Here is a 14,160-nt window from a genome sequence, read left to right on the forward strand (position 1 = left end):
TATAAAATATAAAATCTCAAAGATACTGAACTTGTATGTTTGGTTGAGATGTAAAGAGAGGAATGAAAAGGACTTGAAGTCAATCCTATATTGCTCGGACTCTCCAAAAATATTATCGCACTCAAGTTAAATCCTTTGAGTGAAGTTACAGAAATGATTTTTATAGGAAATTTGGCCAAAGATAGAAAATATAGCAACCACAGCAACAATATTGGTCAACAATTGTTCCATTCCAGTTTCCCAAGGTAAAAAAAAAACTTATTTTCATTGCCTTCCATGTTACAACAGAATAAAAAGGACAGCCCGGTGCATAAAACACCTCGTGTTCACATAGGGTCCAAGGGAAAGTAGTGTAGACAGTCTACCCTAATGCAAGCATTACCAGCTGATTCCACAACTTGAACTCGTGAAGACAACTTTACTGTTGCTCCAAGGTTCACTTCATGTTACAACAGGATAATGTCTCAAGAACATCAGAGAAAAGAATAGAGACGTTTAGGCTTACGATACAACACTCAGCAATTTTGAATCCTTCAAACAGTTGCATAAATGGCAAAAATTGTACTGACTGCAAATGCATCTGCCAAAAAGATCATTTGTTGAGGTCTCAAGGAAGCCTCCTCTTAAAAAAATTAAACAGCAGCAGGAGTTTTGCTGTCGATAGACTTGAGCACTTCTTCACCCATTTCCTTGCATCCGACCAATTTCTGAAAACAAGAGATTCAGCAGTTGTATATGTGATAATGTTAGCTTCTAAATAATTTCAGCATTCAAATTGATTCAAACTATGCATAGAGGTCTAAAATAATCTAATTTTTCTCGTTTGTTGGCCGCATGGCCAAATGTCGTTCGACTGCAAGAGAATTAGAGATCAGCTAAATCCCAAGGAGAAATATATTGGCAATTTTGTAATAGAGTTGTCTAATATAAGATAAAACTCACATGTCCTGCTGAGTGAATGTCACCAGTACGGAATCCTCGATTTAAGGTGTCTAAAACAGCTGCTTCAATTCTCTGAGCAGCCTTCTCCTCACCTAGGCCATACTTCAGAAGCATAGCAGCACTGAGCATTGTTGCCAAAGGGTTTGCTTTATCCTGCATGTTTAAAGTTAGTGTTTAAGCATATGAACATATGCAAATTTCCAGGTGGGAGGTTGGGGGATCGTCCGTACTTAAAGGAGAAGGGGGAAGAGAAAAAGAGAAAGAAAGAAATACTAGAGCCAACCTGCCCAGCAATATCAGGAGCAGAACCATGTATAGGTTCAAACAATCCAGGTCCCTAAAGACAACGTGTGTCCAAAAGTAAGAGGAGATTAAAGAATTTGTCGTCAGGAAGAAAAAGAACCAATATTTCCAAAGAAATGCGATAATCGGGAAATACCGCTGCACCAAGACTGGCTGATGGAAGCATCCCGATACTCCCTGTAATCATTGATGCTTCATCGGACAGGATGTCACCAAATATGTTGTTTGTCACAATTGTATCAAACTGCATTATGATTGTTTCGAGGATCAACTCCATGGACAAGTGTGTCATCATGTGCTAAGACCAGACTTGAGAAACAAAAAATTGTAAAACCAAAGGTAAATGAAACCTGTTTTGGGTTGCGAACAAGTTGCATAGCTGCATTATCAACATACATGTGAGAGAGCTCTACATCAGGATACTCTGAGGCTAACGCTGTAACTATCTTCCTCCAAAGCATAGAGGCCTGGCAAATATCTCAAAATCATGAACTATAGAACAAGAAATTACCCTTAATGAACTCAATCTCAATGCTATCTTTATGGTCTCCCAGTTGCAGTTTTAAGTAGCGGAAAATTAGAGTAAACAAAGAAAAATTCAGTCTATAGTACAATTCTTTTAAAGTGCAACTGCTGAAGGGATAAACAAGAAACTTGCTTAAAGTAGAGTAGATTTTGTTGATTACTTGATCTTACACTTGCACGTGAGTTACAAATTGTGGGTTTATGTTTTTCCCTTATTTGTGTTGTATTTCCCATTAACAAATTCAGCAGCAGACAACCTTGGCAAGCGTGAGATTGTTGAAGATTGATGATTGAAGAAGAGTAGCATGAGAATGACTCCACTACGGCTTTTGCTGGATGATTTGCAAAGAAAGATTACATGAACCAGTTGAAGGATATTCTAGGAGAATCACGAGCTCCTTTCTAATTCTAGTCTACTTCTGGTATATAGAATAGATACTTCTTTGTATAGATAGTTGGGTAGTTGACTAGATTTTTAATTTCCAGAAGGTTAAAGAGAAATCATATATGTAGTGAAGACTATTCTGGCACCATGTTGGTGCAACTATTAATAGATTTACTTGTTTTATAAAAGAAACAGAATTAGACAAGAAAGTTGAAGGCAGATACTGAGGAGAAGAAAGGAAGGGTTGAGGAACGGGGAGAGAAAATTAGCTTTTACCTCCAAAACATTTGCTTTATCCACGCTACATAGTTTTCCTCTACGCTTCCTTGCAGTTTCAAATGCAATACGAGCAATTCTGTCAATCTGAAAAGAAATTAAGCTGAATACTACTAATGTAAAGGTTGGAACAAATTTCAGGTAAAAAGTTTGATCTCAATCTGTCCTATTTTTCGTAACAGTAAGACATTATTACTCCTTGCGAATTTCAACAGTGATTGAATGACAACGAAAGAATTAAGTTAGATAAGCAAAGCTAATACAAAATGACGCTTGACAATAGTTCTAAGATAATAAATTACTAAATGGATGTCTGTCCAGAGATAGTTTTCAGAAACTGCACATGTTATCACTAGCAGTTAAATCAACCAACATATAAGCTTCAAGCCAAGCAAACAGAAATGACACAACTGAACTACTCTTCCAATCAAAACAAGAAAGAAACAGAAAACTTCATCAAATTCTCCAATGTGATCTCAAGACATTCACTTGAAGCTGTCATGCAAAAGATCAAAAAAAGAAGAAGAAGGTGGGTGGGGTGGGAGGGGTTCCTTTTACTGGATAACAAAATAGAAAGTTTGTCATATTTAGCAAGCACAACAGGAAGCAATTTTTTAAGCAAATTACCTCATATGCTGCATACACTTCAGTGTTGAAACCTATTTCCTGACCATTTTCATTAGTGCTGAATCCTCTTGGTTTGCCAAAATAAATACCTAATTAACATGAGGAGAAAAACAGTAAGCCATCTTGAAAAAGAAAAGTCAAGAAAAAACTTAAAGATGATGGAAGTTGATTTGAATATTATTGACCGTAACAATTCCAAACTAACCTCCTGTAAGTTCCCTAACAACCATTAGGTCTACACCTTCAGCAACTTCTTTCTTCAAAGTTGAAGCATCTACTAACTGCATTAAGTGAGGAATATGAATACGTGGGAACCCGCAGAAACTCAGAATATAACTTATGCGTGCAATGATTTGAAAGACAAGTCATGAAGAGTATGTTTCCTGTTTGGTAATAAATGATAGTGAATGATGGTTTTGCAGAAGCGAGATTAAATTTACAAAACTGCAGAGGTCACAGATGCTTGCAGGTTGTAACAGTAACAAAAAAGGCTCATGTCTTCAAGAACACATGCAGATCAAAAGAAAAGATAAATATTAGTGAAGGATGAAAGAAAGTAGAACTCATGAACGCACAGCTTACAAGTATCCAATACATATTAATAGACAATCTACTTCTAGCATATTTTGCCATGTGTAGCTCATAATGGTGTCAACTAAAACATTTGATCCGAATACTTTTAAAACAAACTAACCAAAAGAAAAAAGTTTTGAGGTGAAGAAGGAATGAGGGAGGATGCTGGACAAAGAGAGAGAGACAGACAGTCGTACAGGACAAGACTTCTGGATGTCATCATGAAATCCTCACATATGATACTTTCCTCCTCTCTGGTTGATCATATTACAAAGGATATATCCACTATTGACAAGTCACCAGCTTTTAAATGGGTATACACTGTATTTCTGCTGATTATGCGACAAAGCACCGTACAACGGTTGGAAACATACCACTAATCTTTCTCATATTTTTAATTTTTTTTTTCTTTGAACAACATAACTGATCCTTGTAACACAAGTTAAAAGTAGGAGTAAAAAGAAGAGAGAGGTAGAGGGTGTAGAGGCAGTTTAATATTGGACCAACTTTAACGATTAAGAGAAGTGCACTGGGACAATTGGCAACATACTGTACTAGGGAAAACACCCATTTGGCCCTATTTATCAGTCCAATTCTAAGTACTTTTGAACGTCCACTCCCCCAAAAAGTAAAAAGAAAAAAAAGCTCTCTACTACATTGTGCTCTCTCTCTCTCTCTCTCTCTCTGTACCACTCAATGACAAACCAATCCTGCCAGCTCTATTATGCTCCAAACCCTATAGCACTTACTCGCTGACTCGCATGGGCCATGAAACTATTGCCCTTTCACCACATTCATGCACCACTTACTAGCTTAAAAGAATAACTCTTAGGTTTGTTGTACCCCACTCACAACCAATGTTATAAGGAAATGTTGAAACTCACCAGGACTCATCTTAAGCCGAGACAACCTCTAAGCGCCTGAGGCAACCATTGAGGTCTAAAGTCGTATAGGATGCGCTTGGATAAGAGGGGCATTAACATGCACAGTTTACTTTACCCTTGTGTTGTCAACTTGATATGCTTCATGGATGCCTAGTAAAATACTTCCATGTTTTGAATCGTCCACCCAATACACGTCAAATACTTCAGTTTTAATCTTTGTTTTAAGTATTTGATCATAACTAATATGTTATTCTATAATTAGCATTTAGGTAACTTACAATTCTACAAACAAACAAAAAAAGAACTTAAAATTCTACAAATTATTATGCGCAGGTAGCAAATTAATGTTGTGCATATTCTTCTAAAGAATTTTATGAAATTTTAAAAACATTTTCTACAGATTTTTATCTTTTAATCATTTTTTTAATGTCCAAACATTTGTTGGGCTCCCTCCCCTTTAAGAATTATTGGGCTTATGCTTCTTCCTTAGCGCTCACCCACTTACTCCCTTCCACATTATACATCACACGCCTATCTTGTGCCTCCGCATTTTAAAACACATCTTCCAACAACAAAATTCATTAACTTGCTTCCACACCCACTAGACTGCTCATACCCATTACCACTAGAACCCTCTACTCACACAAATCCTACAATACTTTAACTTTTTAATTAACATATATAAAAAAGTGGTGGTACTATTCTTTTTTCAGAAATCATGTTAGCTTGCTGAAGGAGTACCAGCGGTTAATTTGTGCTGTAGGAGGTTACTCGTGTCAAAAGGTGTAGGGGGGTGTACATGCCCTCAATGTGAACCTTTCTACTCATTTTCTGATTACATGAGTCCATATATCTCATTACTCATTAGCTCATGCAAAAACTTTATTTTAAAACCCAAATAGGTGTGTCAAAAGAATTCTAAATCCAGAATTAAATTAGACAATTTCCCTTTTTATGCAATCTTTGAGATCATCAGTTGCAATTTTCATATGACAAAACTTGTAACTTGAAAGTCAAAAACAAAATGATATGACATCGTTTTCTTTTCGTGATTTGTACAATCTTAAGCATCTGAAAACAAAAATTACCTGTGGTAAAACAGTGGCTGGTCTCAAGTTAGCAAAGACCTGCAAGCCTTCTCGAAGTTGAAGCAATCCAGTCTCGGGCTTCAAATGTTTTTCATTTTTGTCCCATTTATATCTTTAAATTTAGGTGCAAGAACAATCCAGCACAAGAAACAAGAAATATGAGATTCAGTTAAAAAAAAAAAAACCATATGAAATATAACAAAATGTCTGAAGAAGATCCCATCATGTAATTACCCTCCAATTGCTCCAAGAAGAGTAGCATCAGATTTCTTTGCAGAATTAAGAGTCTCAGCAGGCAATGGTACTCCTACAGCATCCAATGCAGCCCCTCCCATAGGCATCTCTTCGAATGCAACTTCAAATCCTGTTTCGTTTCTAAGAGTTATATCCTTAGCCATTGGACATACTTTTGCTTTTATTTGCAAATATTTTTGTTGTACCTTCTTGGTGCTTTTTATTAATATAATTACCAATTCTCAAACGGAATACTTAACCCAAAAAATTCAAATGGAGAGTGAAAATCACCACATAAAAATTACTCCCTTTGCCCCAAAAAAAATAAATTGGAACCGTAAACCAGGGTCAACAAATCTAACTTCCAGTATGAATGACACCAACAGTGTGTGGGCCAGCTTGGGTGCTAAAAGGTGGCAGAGCCATACCCAAGGAAGGATATTCCATTTTTTCTCCTTCTTTGGAAAATCATACTGTGCAAATAGGACAAAAACAATTTCTTTCCCATATATATTAACTCTGAATCCCAGGAAGTTTTCACTGTAATGCCAAGGTAGTTCAAAAATTGCCTCAGGCCACAAGTTCAAATCTTTTGAATTCCGTAGTTAAAATTCTTGGCTACGCCACCAAGCTAAACAGTATGAACTTGGACATCAAGTTACATGTTTTATACTAGTTAAAAGAATATTCTTAAAATCCTACTTAAAATAAATAAAATATTTAACTCCAAAAGAATAATAGTGCCATAACAAATTCAAATCAAGATGACAGTAACCACATATGGGTCACTCTCATCCCAAAAACAGTTTAAGACATCCATTTCTTAACATTTTCCAAAACAATTTAGCTATATACACAGACAGACAGTAAATTACACTCCCACCGTTTCAATTTCATTTTAGTCCATTTAAAAAAGAATGTCTTTTTCCTTTCCTCTAACTCTTTACTTCTAACTTTCGACATGGCACATTTACGATCACAAGATTAAAGAATATTTTGGTACATTCTACATATCTTTAGTTTAAGACCACAATATTCAAAAACCGTCTTTTACTTTCATAAACTTAGTGCAAAGTCAAAACAATACAAACAAATTGAAACAAAGGGAGTAACCTATAATAGCAGGTTACTTCTTAATATTTACCAAATTACTAATTAATTATTATCAATAGGTTTACCATAACTCATGATTGTGTAAACATTGTTACACCATCAGCATAAAAATTAAACCCATTTCAAGATAAAATGGAGTTGATTTATCAGATGGTCACTCAACTAATAGTTATTATCGCAGAAAATCACTTTCTTTGTCAAGCGATTTACCATAACTTCTGATCGTGTAAACATTGTTTATGCTAGTCACCATAAAAATTAAACTTACTTCAAGATAAAATGGAGTTAACTTCTCATATGGTCACACAATTAATAGTTATTATCACAGAAAATCACTTTCTTTGTCAAGCGATTTACCATAAATCCTGATCGTGTAAACATTGTTTATGCTACATTAAACTCGCTTCAAGATAAAATGGAGTTTACTTCTCATATGGTCACGCAACCAATAGTTATTATCTCAAAAAGTCACTTTCTTTGTCAAGCGATTTACCATAACTTCTGATCGTTTAAACATTGTTTATGCTAGTCACCATAAAAATTAAACTCGCTTCAAGATAAAATGGAGTTGACTTCTCATACGGTCACGCAACCAATAATTATTATCTCAAAAAGTCACTTTCTTTGTCAAGCAATTTACCATAACTCCTGATCGTTTAAACATTGCTGATGCAAGTCACTATAAAAATTAAACTCGTTTCAAGATAAAATGGAGTTGACTTCTCATATGGTCACTCGACCAATGGTTATTATCTCAAAAAGTCGCTTTCTTTGTTGAAAAACAATGGAATCAAGACCACGATTGACTTTCTGAGATAAAAATTATTTGAGAAATCAACCCCATAAAATGCACATATTCAACAACACATTAGAATCAAAGAAACAATCTTTTTTATATATATAGAAAAAAATATATTACCTTCGATGGAGGCGACAAGTTGGAGGGCATTTTTGGCAACAGAAATGACTTCAGGGCCAATACCATCGCCGGGAAGAAGAGTAATGTTGTAGCTTTTGCTGGGTGAAGCAGTGGAACAGCGAATAGTACCCCATTTAGTGGCGTGTTTGGGTACTTGTTTTGAATGAAATTGGTTAAAAGGTGTTGCAGTGAATTGTAAAGAAGAAGAAGAAGCCGCCATTGATGAAGAATGTGAACTGAAGCAAACTGAATTTGGGGAATTATCGAATCAAATCGGTTCATTAAACGGGTTTAGGCCCAATGGGTCCATCCTTAATAAAGGCCCTATTTGTTTAGAGGTTAGACTATTTAAGTTGTATACACAAATTAGTCAATAGTGGTCAATTAATACTATCTAATTACACAAATATTTTTACTATTTAAAATAATTAGATACTAATTTATAATTTCATACTAGATTTCAAGTCGAATACATGTATCAGAGATACTAGATACATGTATCTTTGATACAAGATACATTCTGAAATACATTTATATAGAGAGAGACGAGTGAGAGAGGGAGAGAGTCAACATGTATCTTTTGATACTAGATACATTTTGAAATACAGATACATAGAAAGAGAAGTGAGAAAGTTAGTGTATATCGGATAGTACATATGAATCACGCTTGAATATATGATGTATCTGAAATAAATTGCACTTAATTTTTGACCCCGCATGTATTTTGGATGATTTCAAAAACTAAAGGAAAGACACGTAATTAAACTATAAACTAGTAGTACCATTTGTGTTGGGTTTTTTATTTTTATCAAGATTAATTACTCTTTTTATCTCAGTTTTGTGATACTTGTTAGAGTCAAACTTTCAATTTTGAACGTGTATTTGAATATGAAAGCTTAAACTTTTTTTGAAATAAAATTTACTATGTAAAAAGTACTATAAATTATAATAATTAACATTCTTAATTATAAGAATATAAAAAATAAGAATATAAAAAATAAGAATATAAAAAAAATCATGATTAAAGAAAAAATCGTTTAGCTTTTAAAATTAAAAAAATATCGCATAAATTTGATATGAAACCAATGATCTCAACGTAAAATTTCAGAACTCTTAAAATACAACAATAACTTGGATATGTCATTAAATTAGTGAACATTTGGGCCAATATCGTGTTACTTTTGTTTTCGTTCAAAGTAATTTGTGTCAAACTAGCTCCGATACACTTCACAAATTATACTTGGTGGGGCATAATTTTAGTACAATTTTCATTATGTTTACCTTTTTAAATTATTTACAACTCTTGCCAAATTGACTAATAATTTTTCCATGTTCACAAGTTATGCACGATGAACATATCTTTATTCTACCTATCTTGTTATATTATTGATACTATCTTTATTCTATATGTATGTCCTGTTATATCCTTCACAAGTTTTGCATGTGTTGTTCTAATTTAATTATTTTCTTTTAGAATAATGTATCCACATAAAAGTGTAACACAAATCAGTAAGTTCATCACATTCATGCCAAGTGAAATGTATTTCATTGAAATGTTAACATTACAAATGATCACCAACATAAATTACATATCAAAGAGATCTTGTTGGTTATAAATTGATATGACATGAAATAATTAAAAAAAAAAAACATGTGCCTCCATATATAAAAGCGCAATCAAAGAATAACCTCTTTGACTCCTCAAATAATAACACATGGCCCAAATAAAATTGGAATTACAGATTGATTGAGCGAGTGCAGCTAGCTTGTTCTCGATACGTTGTAATCGAAATTAAACTTATGGTTGAGGAGGAGGAGGACTAAAAGTTGGGAATACAAATTTACCATGGTTATGGCACATGTCATAGCATTCTTGTTCAGCATATAATGGACTTCCTTCACCACCAAAAATACCTTTATAACAACTTACATAACATTGTTCATGTCCTTGTTCCATTTTAAATCTTCTTCCTGAAAATTCAAATACTGGCCCCTCAGGACCTTGGGGGTGGGGGTGGGGCTGAGCGTCGGGGTGGACGTCAGGGTGAGGTGGACAAGGTTGGGGGTGGGGGTGGTGGGGGTCAGGTTGGGGGTGGGGGTGGGGTATTTCCTCATGTGCCCATGCAAGTTTGCTTGAAATAAAGATAGTAACAATGGCAATTAAAAAGATGCTAGTAATATTTTTGTTAATAGCCATTATTTCTTTTAATTCCCTCTATGCTTTCCTATTTTTCTATGAGAAAAGTTAAAAAGAGGGAAGAAAAAGATAATATGAGAATGATAGGGACAAGGATGGTTTTTATAGGTGAAAAAATGATAATATTTTTGCTAAAAATTAGGTTTTGGTATAAGAGTATTTAGTGGATGTCCATCAAAAGTCTAATGTGGTAAAGAGAGAAATAAGGAAGGAAAAAAGAAGGGAAATTTGAAATTTTTTTCACGAGTTTTAATGTTATATGCTGATCGTATAAAAAATATTTATGAAGTTAGGTCATTTTATGAGTTAACACAAGTTTCATGGTAACTGCGCTTTTGCACTTAATGATGGTGTAGCCCAAGAGACAAATCTGTGAGGCCTGTTGGGCCAAAGCAAACGATAAATGCTATTGGCTTGGACCATGTCATGGTTGTGGAATGCGGAATACAAACCTAATGTGCTTCAACTTTTCCTGGACCTGAATATAGCAGAAGCTTAGTACATTGAAGTTTGACATAAAATGCAATGACATGTTGTGGCAATTGAAGTTTGAGACTGCATTTTTTTCAGTACCAACTTAGATTCTTAACATATTTTCCTTCATTATCGTGATAATTAAGTCTATTCTTGTGCACATCTGATGTTACTTAGAATATCAACAAAACTACTATAAAAATACCAAAAATGGATACTAAAACCTACCATAACAAAGTGAGACTACACAAATGATAACTTACATATTAGCAAATAAAGGCTAGGCCAGTTCTACTACTGATGAATCTACCTCTGATCTTGAGGGAGAAAATAAATAAGGCTTGGGAGGCATTTGCAAAGAGTCTAGTTTCCCTTCTAACATCTCAACAACCTTGCTCATCGATGGTCGATTTGAGGGATCAGTCTGTATGCACCATAAACTCGCTATCACCATCTTTCTTGCACATTCATTCTCCTCTTCATTCATTATCCCGATTAGTTGAAGCTCTTCGTCTAGTTCAACTCGTTGATAAAGCCAATGTGGAAAATAGATTTCACTTGTGCGATCAACTCCTTCATCAACATTTTTTCTTCCTCCAACCATCTCTAGGACCATCATTCCATAGCTATAGACATCAGACTTGTGAGAGACACCTCCCAAGTTTCTACAAACAATTTCTGGAGCAATATAACCGATAGTCCCTCGTGGACCTAACATTGACACAATGCTCTCTTGTTTCATGCACATTTTGGCTAGACCAAAGTCAGAGATCTTAGGACAAAAATCTTCATCAAGTAGGATATTATGAGGCTTTATATCAAAATGCAAAATCCGAGTGTTACAACCACGGTGTAAGTACTCCAATCCTCGAGCAATGCCTAGTGTGATTTTGTGTAATATTGGCCAACCTAATTGGCGAACACTGTCGGATCTTTCCTCATAGATAAACTTTTCAAGAGATCCATTTGGCATGAACTCATATACAAGAGCTCTTTTGTGACCCTCAAAACAAAATCCCACGAGGCTCACAATGTTAACATGTGAAGTTCTGCTAATACTTGCCACCTCGTTAACGAAATCTTCACCACTGCCTTTTAGTTCATTCAGGACCTTTACTGCCACTTCACTCCCATTACTCAAACTTCCTCTGTACACATTACCAAATCCTCCTTGGCCTAGTTTGCTACTGAAACGACCGGTGATTCTTTTGATGTCTGTATAACTGTATCTGTTCGGAGCGTATGCACCATAGTTCTTTAAGAATTCTTCAACTTTTTGGTGATCCTCAGCATTAGATTCCCAAAACCTGATGTATTTGTACCACAAAATCTTTTTTCTGAAGCAGAAGAGTAAAACTAACAGTCCAATAGTAAACAAACTTGCACCTGTGGGAAAAAAATGAAGGCATGCCCCATCAGAGACTACAACAACAACAACATAATAGCCGGTGTAACCCACAAAGTAGGGTCAGGGGATGGTAGGTGTACACAGACCTTACCCCTACCTAAGATGTAGAGAGACTGTTCTCAGCACGAGAAAAAAAAAACAGTTGGGAAAGGAAATAACAAAAATGAAGAAACCACACCAAAATACTATAGAAAGCATGACCAAACATTCTCAACAATAACTACAACAAAAAATATGACAATCGAAGTACCAGAACTGACATATAGTAACAGAAATCTAGAAACAAGAAACTACAGGAGTAGTACTAATAGGAACGGATAAATGAGACCATCTGCAACACCAATACCTGTGGCCACCATGAACCAGATTATCCGAAGGTAACCCCTTTTTGATGTTCCTGCTGTTAGAGTGCTAACAGTTGCAACATCAATACTTGTGATAACATCTGCAACACCAACACTTGTGAGTTTCAGATTATAAAACTTATCTCCGATTAAGCGAAAAAGTCTGATAATGATAGAAGGAGAAAAAGATTTAATATGGAACAGAGATAAGTTTGCTCCCACATGGCTCCGCCTCCTTCCCCTAACCCCAATTTTGTTCCCACATGGCTCCATCCCTGCCCCTACCTCAATTTTGGGAAGAAAAAGAAAACTATCTAAAACAGTGGATAATGTTAACTTGACCTTGAAAATTAACTAGTACATATACGGAAATGTCTACCTTTGTGACAAGAAAATTGGTTGGTGTTATCAGTCCGGCATTGACCTCCACCATAATGACATTCGGTACATTCATCAGACAGTTTCCATTCTACAAGAATTTCAGGACCTAACACGTTGAACAAATCACCATGAAACGAGTGAACCGGCAATCTGATAAGTGAACAGTTGGTAGGAAGATTGTCTGCTCCTATGTATTCATCATCATTTTGGGAAGGCTTGTAGTATATGCTAAAGTCTTCACAGCCACTGTACATATTATAACCCACAAAATGACCGTTCATCTTCTGCGTAGTGTTACGGGCATTATTACTGGTACTGATGCATTTGAAGAAGTTATTAATATTAACCATTTGGAAAAACATAAAAGGAGAGTTTGGAAGGGAGAAATTTTTGTTGAAAGTTTGGCACTTGTGTTGCGTCAACATTGTTTGAAGCTTCGTGTCCCCAAGCCAAACTGATGAATTATGCATCTCTAAAGCATAGTACCAACCTCCTTCAGGAAGCATTTTGATTCTTGGATATGTTTCAGCATCACAACCAGATAAGAGCATTATTCCACAGTCAGGTTGTGTGGAAAGAGAGTATGGAAATGTAAGGTCAGTAAAATTTCCACATGAAAAGGACTTTGGACACGTCGAATCATTTCTTCCCTTTGCCTGAACTAACATCAGAAGAAGAGATAGAAGGAAACAAATAAAAGAAGAAGCCAAAGCCATATTGAATCTATCTGCACTAAGAGTAGGACAGCTTTTGCGAATCGTGACTCTAGAAGTCTGTATCTTATAAGACTTGAACCCTTTCTCCATTACTAGTCTTAAGAAAACTGTGCAACAGTACAAACGTATGAAAAGGGTCAAATTTATTAGGGAAAAGAAAAAGTGAAGAAAGACTTGACTTCTTGACTTCTCATCATTTTGAATCTATACTGCAAGAAGAGGTAAGACAAGAAGGTTTGTGAATTGTAATTCTAAGATCAAGTTCGATCGATAACTTCTAAACACAGTAACTATTAATAGTCTTTAGTTTATTTGTAAAATTTGACTAAAAGAAACACTAAGTGGAACCAAACGTATAAGAAGGTTGAGACTTATTGAGCAAAAGAAAATTCTTATAATGGCTTTTCTAGCCATTGACACCAGGCCAGTGGAAAGACCCGACTTCTTAAGTCTGCAAACAAACAGCAACTTCTTGATAGAATTCATATACAATGACTATAACAATTCATCAATGATCAACACAAGAGTAGAGAAAGAAGATATGATGATATATTCCAGAAGCTTCAGAAAATGAAATGTTTACAGTACATGCTATTTATACATTTCTTATATATTCAGCTAACTGTTCACTCATAACTAACTAAATGTACAATTACACAACTACACCTAACAGTTATGTTTTCAAGTAATCCCTTCTATTTCATCTGCTGAACTCCATACCAAGAAAAAATTTGAGATCACCAATATCTTTGTTTTTTTTTTTTTTTTTTT

At 35.2% G+C, this 14,160-nt stretch overlaps 3 protein-coding genes across 3 annotated transcripts; all 3 read right to left on the minus strand.

The window, feature by feature from the left end:
* Nucleotides 1-367: 367 nt before the first annotated feature.
* Nucleotides 368-8,123, minus strand: LOC125867651 (3-isopropylmalate dehydrogenase, chloroplastic-like). Its single transcript, XM_049548209.1, has 11 exons — nucleotides 7,870-8,123; nucleotides 5,838-5,967; nucleotides 5,604-5,715; nucleotides 3,264-3,339; nucleotides 3,059-3,147; nucleotides 2,432-2,518; nucleotides 1,596-1,712; nucleotides 1,382-1,489; nucleotides 1,226-1,279; nucleotides 943-1,095; nucleotides 368-707 (listed from the first exon to the last, which is right to left on the minus strand). The coding sequence occupies exons 1-11, from the start codon at nucleotides 8,087-8,089 to the stop codon at nucleotides 633-635; spliced, it is 1,221 nt and encodes a 406-aa protein (XP_049404166.1). The 5' UTR covers nucleotides 8,090-8,123; the 3' UTR covers nucleotides 368-632.
* Nucleotides 8,124-10,820: 2,697 nt separating this feature from the next.
* On the minus strand, nucleotides 10,821-12,565 carry LOC125868871 (rust resistance kinase Lr10-like). Its single transcript, XM_049549438.1, has 2 exons — nucleotides 12,295-12,565; nucleotides 10,821-11,926 (listed from the first exon to the last, which is right to left on the minus strand). Exons 1-2 carry the CDS (start codon nucleotides 12,563-12,565, stop codon nucleotides 10,821-10,823), a joined length of 1,377 nt encoding a protein of 458 aa, XP_049405395.1.
* A 77-nt stretch (nucleotides 12,566-12,642) lies between these two features.
* Nucleotides 12,643-13,389, minus strand: LOC125868872 (LEAF RUST 10 DISEASE-RESISTANCE LOCUS RECEPTOR-LIKE PROTEIN KINASE-like 1.1). Its single transcript, XM_049549440.1, has one exon. It carries the CDS (start codon nucleotides 13,387-13,389, stop codon nucleotides 12,643-12,645), a length of 747 nt encoding a protein of 248 aa, XP_049405397.1.
* Nucleotides 13,390-14,160: the final 771 nt, after the last annotated feature.

Source organism: Solanum stenotomum, chromosome 6 (genome assembly GCF_019186545.1).
Source record: "Solanum stenotomum isolate F172 chromosome 6, ASM1918654v1, whole genome shotgun sequence".
NCBI classification, from domain to species: Eukaryota; Viridiplantae; Streptophyta; class Magnoliopsida; order Solanales; family Solanaceae; genus Solanum; species Solanum stenotomum.

Coding starts and splice junctions, on each gene's coding strand:
- LOC125867651 (XM_049548209.1), bottom strand. CDS start 8,089: ATGGCGGCTTCTTCTTCTTCTTTACAATTCACTGCAACACCTTTTAAC. Junction 2,519..3,058: donor AAGTGTATGCAGCATATGAG/GTAATTTGCTTA, acceptor ATTTCTTTTCAG/ATTGACAGAATTGCTCGTAT. Junction 1,280..1,381: donor CAGCCAGTCTTGGTGCAGCG/GTATTTCCCGAT, acceptor CGTTGTCTTTAG/GGACCTGGATTGTTTGAACC.
- LOC125868871 (XM_049549438.1), bottom strand. CDS start 12,565: ATGGAGCCATGTGGGAACAAAATTGGGGTTAGGGGAAGGAGGCGGAGC. Junction 11,927..12,294: donor CTGGTTCATGGTGGCCACAG/GTATTGGTGTTG, acceptor TTTTTCCCACAG/GTGCAAGTTTGTTTACTATT.
- LOC125868872 (XM_049549440.1), bottom strand. CDS start 13,389: ATGGCTTTGGCTTCTTCTTTTATTTGTTTCCTTCTATCTCTTCTTCTG.